Source organism: Penicillium roqueforti (assembly GCF_015533775.1).
Source record: "Penicillium roqueforti strain LCP96 04111 chromosome Unknown scaffold_22, whole genome shotgun sequence".
In the NCBI taxonomy this organism is placed as follows: Eukaryota; Fungi; Ascomycota; class Eurotiomycetes; order Eurotiales; family Aspergillaceae; genus Penicillium; species Penicillium roqueforti.
The window spans coordinates 250,992-266,436 of NW_024067586.1; the positions used below are offsets into that span (position 1 = coordinate 250,992).

The window sequence follows — 15,445 nt, forward strand, 5'->3', positions numbered from 1 at the left end:
TCTTTTATGTCTCCTTACATATTTTTTTTAGATAGCCTTGCTGTATTGGTATAATATCCAGCAGACTATTGAATACATGTAGATAGAAAGCATGACCCTACTTGGATGAGTGTAACATACGAGAAGGACAATGCCCTAGACGAAGCCTCTGTTGATAATATTAATGAGATTTATGATTCTACTAGTCTAGAACTCTAGTTCTAAAAAAGACCCCCATTAGACCCTCGTTTCCTAATCCGACAATTACGCTTCTGTGTGCGCACCACCTTCATTGACAATAATATGAACGATGTCGTCGTGTGGCTGCTCTGGAAGAGCAACATAATGGCAGACAGCCGCTGGCTCCACGGTTGCTGATGAACGTTTGTCGCGCTGGATGAACCACAGCTGTAAAGCACCGAATAATGCAACGAGACTACTCCCCCACCAGGCAAGAGCAGTGCAGCCAATCTCAGCTCCAGCACTGTAAAGCAAGCCAGAAATCGGAGGCGCAAAAGTTCGAGATGCAGCCCCAGCGGAAGCAGCGAGGCCATTGATTTTCCCCATGACGGAGTCTGAGGGGCTAGCTTGCTTGATGAGAATCAAGAGGAGGGGATAGTCGATAATGGACAAGATATTGCGAACAATTAAACAAGCATAAATACCGACATAGATGAGTTGGCGCGGCAAAAAGACCAGGAAGGGAACCATGAAGTATGCAATTGGATGGAGCACCGTAACGATGACAAAGAGCCGCCAGATTCCCAGGTAATGTGCCAGCAAGGGGAAAATGATGCTTTGGATCACGAGGGCAATGATACCATCGGTGGACATGATTACACCCACAGTTCGAGTTGAAAGACCGACTCCGCCCGGGATGTCAAAGGGCGAGTGGTGCGAAGGTGATGGCCCTCGGGGGTCCTTATCCTGCAAGAATATGGGCAAGAGATGGTCATATGTCATCGAGTGATAAGTAAAAATAGCCAACGCAACTACAAGCATAATGACTCGCCAGGTACAAGCCTTGGGCTTTGGTAATTTCTTTGTCGCGGGCGAGGACCCATCGGCTTGCACATTCCAACTCTCGTCATTATGAAGGTGGACTTGGTTAAAGGTCCCGTAAGACTCCGCTCGCAGGTCCACGCCAGCATTGGCGGTTGCACCAGATGTAACCAGAAGCGGCTGCTCAGCTGCCTGGTCGAGATGTCGATTGGCCTTGCCGGGCTGCATGTCTGGATGGGTCTCTTGCAGGAACAGCCAGCTACCGATAATGCTAAGGAGAAGTAAGACGCAGCAAACAAGGTTGGGCAAAAGGTAGGGGAATTTTCCAAAGAGGCCATCGGCTGGGAATAAGGATGGGAAGCCTTCAGTTGGCTTTGCTAGCAAGCCTCCAATGGCTGAATATAATTAGCATTTGCAGTAGAATTCTATAATGGGAAGACTATACATACCTGGACCGATAATCGTTCCAATTGACCAAACAAAAGGCATGATGGCATATGCTCGAGCTGGAGACAAGATTAATCCCTGATTCCGCTAGATATGACATAATAGAGATGTACTTACGTTCATGTTCTGGTCGCTTGACAAGCTCACTAACCATTGTTTGAATTACTCCAATGTTCCCATTCAGAGCTCCTCCAAGGGCTCGACCGGCGAGGGCGATCCAGAAGTTCGGAGCCATCCCAACCAGGAGCAAAGAGGCCATAGTACCGAAACTTCCAGATATAATGATAGGCTTTCGGCCTACGCGGTCCGAAAGAGCGCCCCAGAGCATACCAGTCAAGGCCTCTGCGAGCGAAAACGCCGAAATCAAAATACCGGCATAGAAGGAGGCATTGTTACCATTGGCCATGTGGAAGTCCTTGACCATCACCCACGAGTAGGGGAAGATAGAAGTCAAGGCGATAGGCTCTGCGACCCTGCATATTGCTGTTATGTTGTGTCAGTCATTGCCAGGTACAAACCCGGGATATGGCATACCTAGGAGGAAAAGTTGTGCTGTGGGAAAGCTGTCTGGCGACGGATGTAGTCTTGACTGTGGTGTCAATGCCATAGTTCTTCAGAAGCAGCTAAGATCTTACGGCAATCCACCCGGCAGTGTCGAGTTGATCTCTGCCCGTACCTTGTACCTTATAAGCGGAAGGTTTTCTTTCTTTCTCTTTCTTTCTTTCTTTCCTTCTTTTTTTAATATCCCAAGAATGCCAATTTCATTTATCTGAGAATATAGGAGGATCAAGGTGGGGTGAGGTTGAGAAGTCGGAGAGGGGAGAACCTTGGAAAGATACTTTATTTTCCACAGCCGAGAACGGACACAATCTGATCCTGACCCCTACCTAAAGGAATCTGGAACTCTTGATCCTTTACAGATACTCTTTCAAAGAGATATGGATAGAGATAGTTTGAATATTGTGTTATACTGTAGTCTTATCTCTCCAAAAAAATCTGAGTGGCGAACCATATTTTGTTCGGGTATCTCGGCAATGGCCCGTGATATTGTATTGTTCAATAATGATTAGTTGTCGAATTAATAACAGAATATAGCATAACTAATGTAACTATGACATATCAATTATATAATGTTATATCCAGTAAACAACACTGTAGTCTTTCGATGTTCCCCACTCTGCTTTCTTATATCCCAGTCGACCAATCACAGGCCACATAATCATTTAAGTTAGACCTACTCCGTATAGATCAGCCGCATATGTACTTCACATGTTATAAATGATTGAATATAACGTCCCTTATATCATCTAAGCCAAATGGATCAGTCAGTAAAATGCGCCGTCAATGACAGAGGAACCGCATAAGCGGCCGGCTATTCAAGGTTATACTTATGTCCATAGTTGATAGTTGTATATGCCGTGCCTACCCTGGACATAGATATATTGAAAGAAATCAGAAATCTCACTATTCATCGATCTGAATGCTAAACACAAAGAATTTCTATCCTTGACCAAAAAGTAAGAAATGATGATATGAGGGGGGAAAAAAAACCATGAGCACAGAAAAAGATAAGTAGAGATGCGTTCACCGGTGACCAATCCCCTGCGCCGGCTAATCCACACATGTCATACGGTCCGGATTGTATCTAGATACCAAATAAAGAAAGCCAAACTGGAAAAAAGAAACAAAAAAGAAACAAAATCAAAGGATTCACGAAGTAGCCTCTGGATGCGTGGGGGAACTAGTGATTTCGACAGAGCGGGTCTCAAGTTCCTTGGGAAGGGTTCCAGAGTGATCATGAGACTCCACATGAGACTCAACGATAGGCGTCGATTCAGAGTTCACTTCTAAAGGCTGGTGGACCGACGGTGTGGCACTTGAGGAAGAGCCCTCTGTCTGTAGCTTGTTGGAAGTATCCTCAACGTGTTCCGAAGAGTCTTCCACTTTCTCCTCATCTCCAATAACAGCAGCTAGACTGCGGAAATTGAACATCGGCTCAAGAGAGTTGGTGTTTCCCTCTCCAGTAGGAGGACCACTTGTGCCATCCTCCGGAGTGATTTCCATGACAGAGGAGAGCGACGAAGAAGCGCTGGAGACCTGTCGCAGGTGAGATTGTCGTGACGGCTCGGACAGATCTGCCGATTGGTTTCCTGGTGCTATTGGTTCAAGCAGCGTAGGGGAATTCGTTTCTTCCGCGGCTGATGGCAATGCACGATCAACTCCCTTGCCTTTACTAGCAGCAGCGATTTCTTCACCAACGACATCTTCGCCTATAACAGAGGATGAGCTACTAGTCCCCTTACCAATACTGGACTCGCCGAGGACATCCAAAGCGGAGGCGCTAGCATTATTGCTGTACAAGCCAGTCTTGCGAGCCATCTTATCCGCCTTCTTAGCCTCTTTCTCCCTCTCCTTCTCCCTCTTTTTGGCCTCCTTTCTTAACTCCTTCTCCTCCCGTTTGAGGCGCTCGTCTTCACTGGCCAAGCTCAGTCGGATAGCTTCCATCATCATCATTTCCTCAAGATCGTCGATTCGATTGCGTCTCGAGCTTGATCGAGGAGCAGCCGGGTTGCCCGCTCCCTCTTCGGTAGAAGCAGAATCGGTGTCTTGTGCAGTTGCTCGAGGTGTCCGATCAGCACCCGTACGCTCCGTCAAGAAAGCCAATGCATTGAGGGCGGGTGAAGAGGTCCGGCCGTCTCCACCGGTGGCTCTTCGCATTCCGCGCCGTCCGATGCCAAAACCATGTGACTCACTCCCAGATGCACTGGGGTTGATCAAATACGCTGCAGTGTGGAGGGCGGTCGCTGCCGCAGATCGACGTGCCGCGTGGGCTCGTGCATTCGATAATTTGGTGGCCCAATCCGGTCGAATCCTATCAGTCGTCACCACGGTGGGATCAGTGGCGGATAGCGAGGTTGCACGGCGGCGACCTGGAACGGCTGCGGTGGCGGATGATAAGGAGGAGGTGGAAGATAAGGGGGAAGTGAAGTTAGGTGAGAGCCGGGCCCCGGGGTCTGCAGCATAAATCAGGCCCCGACGGAATGAGGGTGATGAATAGGTGACTCCGAACTCCGGCTGGACACAGAAGGGACATGCCGATGGCTCCGAGACTAATTGCGACTCGGTCGACTCAGCCTGCTCTCCCTCAGCTGAAGGAGCATTCGCGTGGGGCTCGCCATGCTCTGGGGGGTGCGGGTCAGGGCGCTTGATCTGCACGAAGCATTCGGAGCAAATGGGTTGATCGCAGCATCGGGTGTGGTTTAAGTATGGCGGATAGTAGAGGAAACAGATAGGACACTCGCTTGCGTCCTTGTACAAATTGACTTCGATGGGCTGTCCGTTGACAAATGGGTCCTTGGGAAGCTGCAGTTCCCGGGGCGTTAAATCTGTTTGCGAGTTATGCTTGGTGGTCAAAGCAGCCAAGGTCTTCGCCCTTGTTCGGAAAAGAGGGGAGGTGGATGTCCCGGATGCGATGGGAGATGCGGAGGGTAATGATTGAGGGGGGTTGGAGGACTGCGAAGCATCTGAATTAAAAGATTGCGATCTGGACGTTATCGGCACTGTGAGATGCTGGATATTTGTCGGATCGGCAGAGGCTTTGTCTGCGGTCCTGGATAAATTGTGCTCCAACTCGGGCGGGATCTCATCTGGCAGGGGAATGGGCATGCCTCGGGCAGCCGCCATAATCTGATGCTCAGCCCACGACTCCGAGAAGTCATTAAGGCCTTTCCAGAAGGGAGCCAGTCGACGTTCGATCTAACCCGCGGTCAGCCTTGGCTAAATTGCATCTAGGGGGATTCCAAGCAAACCTACCATCAGTTGGCGCACCACTACCTTATTGTAGTCTTCTGTCCCCACATATACGCCCTGCGTTACAAGGTAGCCTCCATCGACATGCTCCTCCTTCATACTGCGCTCCCTCTCTTTAAGACGAGCCACCCGTTCCTTCTCCAAGCGGCGGACCTCACGCTCTTGTTTTGTCTCCCGCCGATTCTCCAGCGTGGCCACTTCACGATCATGACTGCTGCCGATTCCAAGAATCGAAAGGTCGGGCCTACTGCCTCTTGCTGCACGAGAACCTTGATATGGCCGGCTTGAGCCATCGGAAGCGCCCGGGGATAATTGACTTCGACGACCTGACGGGGCTGTGGAGCGTGACTCCTTAGTCTGGGAGTTTCCCATGTTAGAGCCCAGATAGATGTAATAAGGTGGAAGGATGGCGAGATTGTCGGGTTCAGCCACGACAGTTCCGACAGTCACGGTGATAACTCCGGGATATGGCGGAAAGGGCCCCCAAGGGGGGTTGTATTGGGGGTGGGCAGTAGAAATGGGTGTAAAGAAGATGGAGAGGTTTAAAAAAGTTGAAGAGGCTAATAGAGAGAGTGGAGGTAAGAGGAGTAACTTTCAGAGCGGGGGGGGGTTTGTGATCTGTCCGGAGTAACTGGGGAAATGAGATCGGTGAAGACTTTCTAGGACAACAACCTCCATGAGGCCCAAATGATATCAAGAATATTTACAAATTCGAGATTGCAATATTCTGATATTCCAATAGAAAAGATAGAAAGATAGAAATACCGGATGTGGCGGATGTTATTTTTGTTATTTTTTAAATTTTTTTCTTGGGGCAAGTATACCTGTTTGTCTCATATAATGCCTAACTAGACTAGTTATGGGAATTACTACAAAACCACATAACATGTATTTATACATATCTATAGCATATGATAGGTAGGATAAACAGGTTAAATAGCATAAATATCAAGCTTTTTACTAATTCTCAACTCAAGATCATCAGTTGATCCATCGTCATTGTCAAGTCATGGGCAGATACACTCCACTTCCACCACTATTGATAGTGCGATGTAGACATCATAGGCTCTAAGATGTAGCAAAATGATTGTAGTATAGATCTCAAAATATTACAATTAACTGTGGAAGTCAACTAGTTAGTTAACTACTCCGTACGTGCATAACTAGTTGATTAGTTACTGGAGGCAACAAGGCCAATTCAGGCCAACACTTAAGGCCAACATTTGATCAACCTCGGAACAACCTCAGCCAATAAAATCTACATACAAAAGGCGGTGGCATAAATAAGTCTACATTATTTTTTTGCCAAAGAAAAAAGATCGAAGAGCGGTGTTGGACCAAAGCTTCCACAAAATTATTTTGGACCTTGACATCCTGCATAGGCCATGCAGTAGTGATAGCTCTACTCATTCTCACTCCTACCGAGAATCCTCTGGCAATGACTGAAACGACCAGACTACATATCACGCCTTTCACCCAGGATATCCTTCCGTCTGTGCTGCCAGCATCTATTCGCAACTTGGCCACAGACATATCTTTCCACGAGATTTCTACATTCCCAGAGAATAACTACGGATACGTGACTCTGCCAAACATGGAAGCGGAGAAGATCAAGAAGAAGTTGAACGGCTCGATCCTCAAGGGCAAGAAGTTCAAAGTCGAGGCGGCCCGCCCTCAAAAGAGACACCGGGAAGAAGAAGATGTGGTGCCTGAAGCCCCCTCTAGTGCCAAGAAGAAGTCCAAGAAGTCCAAGAAACAAGCGCCCGATGACGGTGTAATGGAAGGCTTTGAGCTTCCCGCCGACCGCAAAGTGAAACGAGGTTGGACGGAGTCCAGTGATGCTAAGCAAGAACGACGAAAGTCGGAGAAGAAGGACAAAAAGGACAAGGAGGAGAAACTGCAACCCAAGTCCAAGTACACCGACAAATCCGAATGCCTGTTCCGAGCAACAATCCCACCCAACCGAGCATCCGACGCAGCTTCCGATGATAAGAAGGCAAAGAAGAAGAAGAAGTCGAAGGATAATGTCATCCACGAATTTGAGAGAACGGTGACCCAGCCAAGCTTCCTGCGCACCGCGGAGGAAAGCGCAGCGCCTACGGCTACATTTGAAGATGGAAAAGGCTGGGTGGATTCCACCGGGAATCTGAAAGAACCCGCCAGTGAGAAGATCTCGAAGGATAACTATCGGCCTGGTCAGATCCCAGGGGCTAAGGAGAAGCGCCGAGCTGCCAGTTTGGCCACCAAAGATACGAAGAAGCGTTCGCGCAAAGAAAAGACTCCAGAGGAATCTTCCGAGTCTGAAGATTACACCTCATCAAGTGGCTCATCTTCAGACGAGGGCGGTGACTCAGAGAGTGAGGTCGATGAGAACAAGGCAGATGAAATCCCCGAAGATTCATCTGCATCCTCTGACGATGAGGAGGAGGTCAAGCCGCAACCCCAAGAAGAGACCACCAAGTCTACAGAGGCTAACGACGGTGATGCTGATACACCGAGCCAGTCAGACTCGGATAAGATACCCACGGAGGCTGCGCAAGAAGTGAAAAAAGATTCACCTATCAAGGAAGTCCACCCCCTTGAAGCTCTTTTCAAGCGACCCGCCCCAACAACATCCGATAAGCCGGCAATCGAGGCCGAGGCTGGATTCAGCTTCTTCGGTAATGACATTGAATCCGAGGACGAGTCTCAAATGGCTGAGCCGCAGACACCTTTCACACCCTTCACGAAGAACGACCTACAAAACCGAGGTCAGCGCAGTGCAGCTCCCACCCCCGATACTACTGCAGCCAATCGACACATGACGTGGAACGAGAGTGAGGACTCGGATGATGAGGACATCTCGATCGACAGCCCTGTCAAAAAAGCTCGCGCGGAAGCCGGTGCAAGCATGGAGGAAACTGAATTCGCAAAGTGGTTCTGGGAGAATCGTGGTGAGAACAATCGCGCCTGGAAGAAGAGGCGACGCGATGCTGCTAAGGAACAGAGACAGAGAGACAACCGGAAGAAGGGAATCAAGGCAAAGTCATAGATTCAAAATATGTACCTAGATCTGATGTGGTGCTTATACATAAACTATGCTGCTAGTAGCCTTCAAATGACACAAATACTATGTAATTTAAGCCAACGACGTTTCCAACGTTGGTCAAATCTAAATATAAAAAAACCTCATGGTCTTTGTTGGATTGCGTACACAGTCATGTGACCCGCATTCATCATCATTAAGCTCATCCAAACTAGGACTCGTCGCATCGTCCACTACGTGCCCAGGATGTTTTCGACCTGGACCTCACAGCGCAGCATACAGCTGTTGTTGCTGCTTTTCACATTTTTGTCTCTCACGTCATTGGTAGCAGCATCTAGTAAGTGCTAGGCTCTCTTCTCCGATGCCTCGAAGCGCCAAGTCGAAGATCGAATTGCTACCATCTTCGCGTCGATATCTATGTGATACTAATACTCAATGCTAACAGCACCAACCTCCTTCTGCAAATGCACCTGTTTCTCCAATAGTACGATCATCCCCCTCAATCCTGCCAAGTCCGAAAGCTCCTCCGGCATCGACCACGTCCGCTTTTACGAGCGCGACTCTCTCAGCTCCGAGCTTGAGCATACCGATGAATACAGCAAACGAGCCGAGAAATACCGATCTCTGAATTGTAATGATTGCAATCGGAAATTCTGTCTCGACTACGAGCTACCAACATGCAAAGGCGCTAAGGAGGAAGATGTGTATACGACTTGCTTCCGTAAGTGATTTGTCGGACTAGCGAATCAGCCAAGAGAAATCGAATTGGATACTATAACAGATTTGCTGACGGATCTGCGGTACTAGAGCGAGATTCACGGAAAGACGAGGCGGTGGTGTTTATTTTTATTTTTGCTACCGGTGGACTGCTGGCTTGGGCAGCCTGCAAGCCATGGATTGAGCGATATGTCGAGGTAGGTCGATGCAAAGCGAGATCTGTGAGAAACCCGACTAACTGATTTAGGCTGCACGAGAACGCAGGTCGTATATACCCGTTGCTGAACCCGATCGCTAAATATGAAATGATTTGATATGATTTTGAATGTACAATTTTGTAGGCTGAAATATCTAGCAAAGAGCGTATAATTCCAAGACTTGAGACTAAATTCATCAACATATACAACATACGGAGTAGGGATGATGCCATGGGGAATTTGAGCTCGATATGATATCAGTAGGAGGAATGTACTATAAGTTCAGGGGTAAACACATCAACACTTATCTTAGTATACCTCACTAGTAACATACTCGCATAATCTACTTCGTACTAGTTAGTAAGTTGTGGTAGATAGATCTATTTATTTAGCTATTTAGCGCTTCTAGATTGCTACAGATCCAATCCCCACTACGGACTATCTGAAACAGGATAGATTGGGGGTTATGGCCAACCAATAGATCCGATCAGCCAGAGAGAATGTGATTTAATAGGCATTGGGGGATCCTTATATATGTGCACACATTGGATCGGCTAACAATTGCCAATCGAGTGGATTCAGAGAGAAAACTTGTTTAATTAAATTAAATCCTTTTCTTGCTTTTTTTTCTCTAATCTTCCTATTCTTCTCTCCTTAAATTGCTCTCTCTTCTTTAAGAGGCCCGATCCCCTTCATATCCATATCGGAACTGGTGGCGTTGATTTTTTTTGTAATATCCAGCGATAGTATATACTGGAATTCAAAATATGGCTATCTTCGACTCAGAAAAGCGCCCTCGTGGCCTTCGCGTGCCCTCTCTCGCAGCATTCAAGTCTTTCCAGAAGAAATCGTCGGAATCTGTGCCCACCGAGCCTGTGCCCTCCGGGGAGTCAACTTCGCCTAAAGCGACAGCCTTCCCTACCCCTCCACCACCGAAGCCGGCGCCCCCGCCGGGCAAGGACCTCCCAGTGCCCCCGAAAGAGGAAATTCCCACACCGCAGACCTCAACCAACAACCCATACTTCCCTCCGATCCCCTCCCAAAATGCAGTCCCAGAACGACGCCCAATTGAACGGGTCCCCAATCCAACGCAGTCTCCTCCCCCTCGGATGACAGGCCTGCGAAACAAGAAATCACAGCCCGATTTCCACGTACCCCAACAACAGACAACAAACTATTTCGCGCCCCAAGCTCCGGCCGACGAGGCCAACTCCCCCCCGCTGGAAGACTTCATCCCGACCCCGGACAGCGCCGAACCGCCACTAACAGTGTCTGAACTGCCACGCGATGAGCTGTCCCCTTCGCCCTTCGTACCACCGGATGTTGAACCCGTGGCGCCGAAATTGAACGAAATCCACCTCACATGCTACCAGCAACACCGCGCTATGCCCGTAGCGCAGAATGCGTGGTGTCCGCTGCCGTGCATGACTTGTCAGAAATTTGACATTGAGATCCGGCACCGTTGTGTGTTCTGTTGCCTGCGCATCTGCGAGTCGTGCTATCAGACTCTGCAAAAATGCAAGAATCGATCCGTCGAAGAACTGGTCGATCGGCTGGTCGTCTGATTTGTTGATATCTCAAGGTGGTGTTATGGTCGTGGTGCGTTGACCTGAATGACCTCAGCATATATTGCATGATCTCTTGCGCAGGAAGTACAGTTCCTGTAAGGTTGTCAGCTATGTTTTCTATTTTTCTTCTTATCTGTATACCTTTTTTTATGATACCAAGAGCTCGTGTATATATTATGTTTTAATCAGGAGGACCGAAGCTGCATGTTAATATGAATAGATATTCTTTTTTTGGGGGGTTCCTTGACATAAGTGTAGCATTTCGTAGAGATATCTGAGAGTTTGGAGAAGCTATGTGCTAGGTCAGCTTATTGCCGCGTCAAGAATACTCCCATATGGTACAAACGTTTCTGAGAGATCAATCGTGATCCTCCTCGGTCAGACCAGGACACCCTTCCAGCTCAAGATCCGTTTCATAGGCATATTTGCACCAGAAACAATACCGATATGTCTCGCGCAGAAAGAGAACCAGCTTGCGTAACCGCTCAGCTGGCTCTAACGCATTGAAGGCATCGAGCTCCTCGTCGTCTTCTTCCAGCTCTATCTCCATTGTGGAGGTATTCTGATCCAGTTCACTGCCAAGGGCCTTTTTATCCTCCCGATCCATAGTAGGGTCATCGTATTCTGGTAGCCGTGCTTTGGGGAAAAATGAAGAAGGGAGTGAGGATTGGAGAGCATGGCGTGTCTGACGGTCACTGTCGTTCCTTTCCCGCTCACGGATGAGACCTCGGTATAGAACGTTGATTTGCGACGTGAGCTTGATTGGCTTCTTCTTTGTCGCGGCTGCGTTGGGTCCGTCGCGTGCTTGACTAGGATCTGCGGAGTCACCGCCTTCTTTGTTGGACTTGGCTGAGGACCCTATTTCTTGTTCTTGATCTTCGTCGATGATAGCCCCACTCTCCGATTCCGCATCCAGCCTCTCTGCAACTTTCTGCGCAGCACGCACCTGCGCTTCGATGCGTCTCAACTCGCGCTCTTCACGAACGCGGTCTCGGTAACTTCCTTCCTCGTGTTTGATTTTCTTTACTGCTTCTTCTGCCTCCTCACGGAGCTTGCGTTTTTTTTCAGTGTCCAACCCGATTCCGCCGCGGTTTTCTTTCATGGTTAGGTTCAGCGGTTCAGCGCGCGCCTTTAGGAAAGAATCGGTAGTGACACTGCCAGAATCGCTCGCTGCAGGAGGCTTGCCAAGCACCCCACCAGGCTTAAAGCCAAGCTTTGCCATCATTTGGAATCCTTTGTTGGTGGGGTTGAGGGTACTTGTGGCCAAGGCTTCCTCTCGGCGGGCGGCTTCCCGAGCAGCGCGTTCGGCTTTCGATGGGACTCGGCCTCGAGCTTCGGCCTGCATGTGGAAAAGAATGTTAGAATAGGTTTGGAATCTAGCCGGAGACAGCGTTGGGCTAGAATGTGAAGGATACGGCACCTCTCGTAGTTCGCGGCGCTTTTTTTGTGCGAAGGTCTCCTTTTGAGTGGGCTCCTCAATGACCATATTCATGTAGTCGTCTTCATCTTCCGAGGCCATTGTTTCGGTTGCCAAGAGTCAAGGTATGGCCTAGACGCTAAAGAAGGGGAGAGAGGAAGAGGAAGAGATCCGCAGGCGGACAAAGAAAACGCTTTGGGTTTTGCGGGGAACTACGGTGGGGCTCTGATTAATTAATTTGGAGGCTCTGATTATATACAACGCTATTACACTATTAATGTACACTATATAACATATATTATGGGATTATAGTACTTAAGAAGAAATATATCAGGTTTAGTAGCATTTTCTTCGGTCTTTTATCGGGGAAAAATGTGGAAATTCGGATTAAAATCAGCTAGTTATATGTTATAGACCAAAACAAAGACGCTATTTATGCCAAGGATCACTGTCTATCTTTGTTTATATATTTAGACTCGATGGTTTCAGATGTTTCCCAACGTCTCACTTATGTTTCTTACCTTAAAGACTATATAGATATACTGTTGCTTTTGTAATGAAATACCTCCCAAGAGCATTTAAACCATGATTTTCGTTCCTGTTACTTACTTCTGAGGCCAAATAGCCTGCTCACCGCTAAAATTACATACCTATTATGTCTATTATGGATGGTGTTCTTCCCCGTAAAGATCCCTTACTGTACATGTGACACATCCCCGCAAGCGTCTGTTTGCATATCTCAATGAAGCAACAGTGGCGCAAGGGCTTTGTCTTTGTATCACTGTCTAATAGCTGAGTTCGGTGCATTGTCACCGTGACTTCGATAGACAATGCTCGGCGTTTTCTCTTGTCTCCGCGGGACCCTTTATAAGCCATGGCATCGACCGGTTGACAATCAGACTGTCAGTCACCATGGCGATTTTCTTGTATATCTGCTCTTTGCTATCTCTAGCATCTGCTTCTACGGTGGTAGATCTCGGCTATGCTAGCTATGAAGGTCGCACACTATCCACCGGAGTCACACAGTGGCTTGGCATGCGATTTGCTGCTCCCCCTGTAGGTGATCTGCGATTTGCTGCCCCGCAGGATCCTTTGACTGTGAAGGGAATACAGCAAGCAACCGAGGTATACATCTCTTGTGTTCGGTTATCTATAGGTGGCTACTGACTATTCACTGCTAGCATGGAAGTATATGCATCCCCACAGCAGCAAGCGAAGGCCGGACAGTCCCAGCAGGAACATCAGAAGATTGTCTGTTCCTCGATATATATGCTCCCACAGCCGCAGCAAAAGGCTCAAGCAAACTGCCTGTCTATTTCTTTATCCAAGGAGGAGGCTTTGCACTTAATTCAAATGCCAACTATAACGGCACTGGGTTGATCAAGGCATCCGGAAACAATATGGTCGTGGTCACTTTCAACTATCGGGTTGGACCGTACGGATTTCTTGCCGGAGATGAGGTTGAAAAAGGAGCCAGTCTGAACAATGGTCTGAAAGACCAACGCAAGGCCTTGAAGTGGGTCCAGGAGCATATCAGCAAAGTAGGTCAAGCCGTCATTCCTCATTTTTTTTTTTCGTGGCTTTGTTGTTTGATACCTGGTTTTGACACTATCCCAGTTTGGCGGAGACCCTAAACATGTTGTCATTGGCGGTGATAGTGCAGGTGCTGCCTCGGTGACTCTCATGCTCTCGGCGTATGGTGGCAGAGACGAAGGCCTGTTTGTTGCCGCAGCTGCAGAGTCACAGAGCTTTGCCCAGATGCTCAACGTCACCGAAAGTCAATTTGCATACGACGCGCTGGTAACTGCAACTGCATGTGACAGTAGTCAAAATACCCTGGCATGTCTGCGCAACCTCGATGTCAATGCTTTGCAGCAGAAGAACATCAACAGACCATACCCAGGAGCAAAGGGGAAGCCGTTATACCTGTATAGCCCCACAATCGATGAGGATCTGGTGCCAGACTACACGTACCGCCTCTTCCATGAAGGCAAATTCATCAAGGTACCTGTGATATTTGGCGATGACACCAACGAAGGCACGAAATTCGTTCCCAAGAGCACCTCCAGTGTCGATGAAGCAGATACGTTCATCCAGAACCAATTTCCAGCAATAACACAGGCCCAACTTGCCAAGCTCAACAGTATATATCTTACTCCAAACCAGAAGGAGACATTCCCTGGCGCTGGGGCCTACTGGAGGCCGGCAAGCACGGCGTACGGCGAAATACGTTACATCTGTCCCGGAATTGACTTGTCTTCTATTTACGTAGCGGCAGGTGTCCCAAGCTGGAACTACCACTACGCAGTTCAGGACCCCGCCAACGAGAGCTCGGGAGTGGGCACACATCACACCATCGAAGTCAATGCGATCTGGGGTCCGACCAATACTAACCAAAAAGCTCCAGCTTCGTACTACACTACCAACGCACCCATCGTGCCTGTGATGCAGGGTTACTGGACAAGCTTCATTACGTCTCTAGATCCGAACACCAAACGTCTTCCTTCCAGTCCGAAATGGCAGACCTGGGACCAAGGTGGTGATGCATATCAGCGGATTTTCATTCGAACCAACGAGACGAAGATGGAGACGGTGTCACAAGCACAGAGAAGCCGATGTGAATATTTGACTAGCATTGGTCTTGATTTGAAGCAGTAGCAGTATATATACCCCTGGGAGTAAATGAATTTGTGATCTACTGAGGTCAGGCCTTTTAACTAATCGAACTCCTACTAAATGACCATGAACTACTTAGGTACCTCTACATAGTGTTTTTCTATGCCGGGTGCGTATGTAGTTCAATCTACGGGATCTTTACAGCAGGAGATCGATAGTGCACCTAAGCACTCGTGAATCAGTGTCGGTCTCCGCTAAAGTAGACGAAGAACAATTCGAAAGGGCTCTTGTGCCTAGTCCCCACGACCTATTCCAGGCAATTGAAATGCTTGCATGCGACAGCGGTCACCTGGGAATTAAAGTCCATTCCAAGGTTAACACCAGAATGCCCTCACCAAACCAAGATTCTGATGGTTCCAGGGTTCCGCCTAGAGATGGAACCAAGAAGTGCTTGTTTGTTTCGTTTATTCTTTTCTTTCTATTCTCTAACCTTGGAAGTCTCAATCAGGGAGCTCAACATGGCCTACCGAGACAATATCGTCGTCAGAGGAACCTAACACAGTCTTCCCTGCTGACTTTCCGGTTTGTAACCGCCTGAGATCATCACCAGCCTCCGAGAAATCCAAGAGAGTGACAGGAGAAGGTGGGGAGATAATCCCTTCCAGAT

At 48.4% G+C, this 15,445-nt stretch overlaps 7 protein-coding genes across 7 annotated transcripts; 4 read left to right on the plus strand and 3 right to left on the minus strand.

The window, feature by feature from the left end:
* Positions 1 to 243: 243 nt before the first annotated feature.
* Positions 244 to 2,035, minus strand: LCP9604111_7330 (MFS transporter; the record flags this gene model as incomplete). The annotated part of the gene is made up of 4 exons (XM_039075351.1): positions 244 to 1,376; positions 1,431 to 1,487; positions 1,546 to 1,911; positions 1,963 to 2,035. The coding sequence occupies 4 exons, from the start codon at positions 2,033 to 2,035 to the stop codon at positions 244 to 246; spliced, it is 1,629 nt and encodes a 542-aa protein (XP_038926721.1).
* A 1,103-nt stretch (positions 2,036 to 3,138) lies between these two features.
* Positions 3,139 to 5,610, minus strand: sip5 (Sip5p; the record flags this gene model as incomplete). Its single annotated transcript, XM_039075352.1, has 2 exons — positions 3,139 to 5,184; positions 5,242 to 5,610. 2 exons carry the CDS (start codon positions 5,608 to 5,610, stop codon positions 3,139 to 3,141), a joined length of 2,415 nt encoding a protein of 804 aa, XP_038926722.1.
* Positions 5,611 to 6,676: 1,066 nt separating this feature from the next.
* Positions 6,677 to 8,269, plus strand: LCP9604111_7332 (uncharacterized protein; the record flags this gene model as incomplete). The annotated part of the gene is made up of 1 exon (XM_039075353.1): positions 6,677 to 8,269. The coding sequence occupies one exon, from the start codon at positions 6,677 to 6,679 to the stop codon at positions 8,267 to 8,269; it is 1,593 nt and encodes a 530-aa protein (XP_038926723.1).
* A 240-nt stretch (positions 8,270 to 8,509) lies between these two features.
* Positions 8,510 to 9,278, plus strand: LCP9604111_7333 (uncharacterized protein; the record flags this gene model as incomplete). Its single annotated transcript, XM_039075354.1, has 4 exons — positions 8,510 to 8,600; positions 8,709 to 8,984; positions 9,071 to 9,177; positions 9,228 to 9,278. 4 exons carry the CDS (start codon positions 8,510 to 8,512, stop codon positions 9,276 to 9,278), a joined length of 525 nt encoding a protein of 174 aa, XP_038926724.1.
* Positions 9,279 to 9,944: 666 nt separating this feature from the next.
* Positions 9,945 to 10,742, plus strand: LCP9604111_7334 (uncharacterized protein; the record flags this gene model as incomplete). The annotated part of the gene is made up of 1 exon (XM_039075355.1): positions 9,945 to 10,742. The coding sequence occupies one exon, from the start codon at positions 9,945 to 9,947 to the stop codon at positions 10,740 to 10,742; it is 798 nt and encodes a 265-aa protein (XP_038926725.1).
* A 23-nt stretch (positions 10,743 to 10,765) lies between these two features.
* LCP9604111_7335 (putative G-patch domain protein) lies at positions 10,766 to 12,264 on the minus strand (the record flags this gene model as incomplete). Its single annotated transcript, XM_039075356.1, has 6 exons — positions 10,766 to 10,838; positions 10,887 to 10,907; positions 10,994 to 11,036; positions 11,092 to 11,138; positions 11,189 to 12,084; positions 12,166 to 12,264. The coding sequence occupies 6 exons, from the start codon at positions 12,262 to 12,264 to the stop codon at positions 10,766 to 10,768; spliced, it is 1,179 nt and encodes a 392-aa protein (XP_038926726.1).
* Positions 12,265 to 13,074: 810 nt separating this feature from the next.
* LCP9604111_7336 (uncharacterized protein) lies at positions 13,075 to 14,820 on the plus strand (the record flags this gene model as incomplete). Its single annotated transcript, XM_039075357.1, has 3 exons — positions 13,075 to 13,287; positions 13,344 to 13,703; positions 13,780 to 14,820. 3 exons carry the CDS (start codon positions 13,075 to 13,077, stop codon positions 14,818 to 14,820), a joined length of 1,614 nt encoding a protein of 537 aa, XP_038926727.1.
* Positions 14,821 to 15,445: the final 625 nt, after the last annotated feature.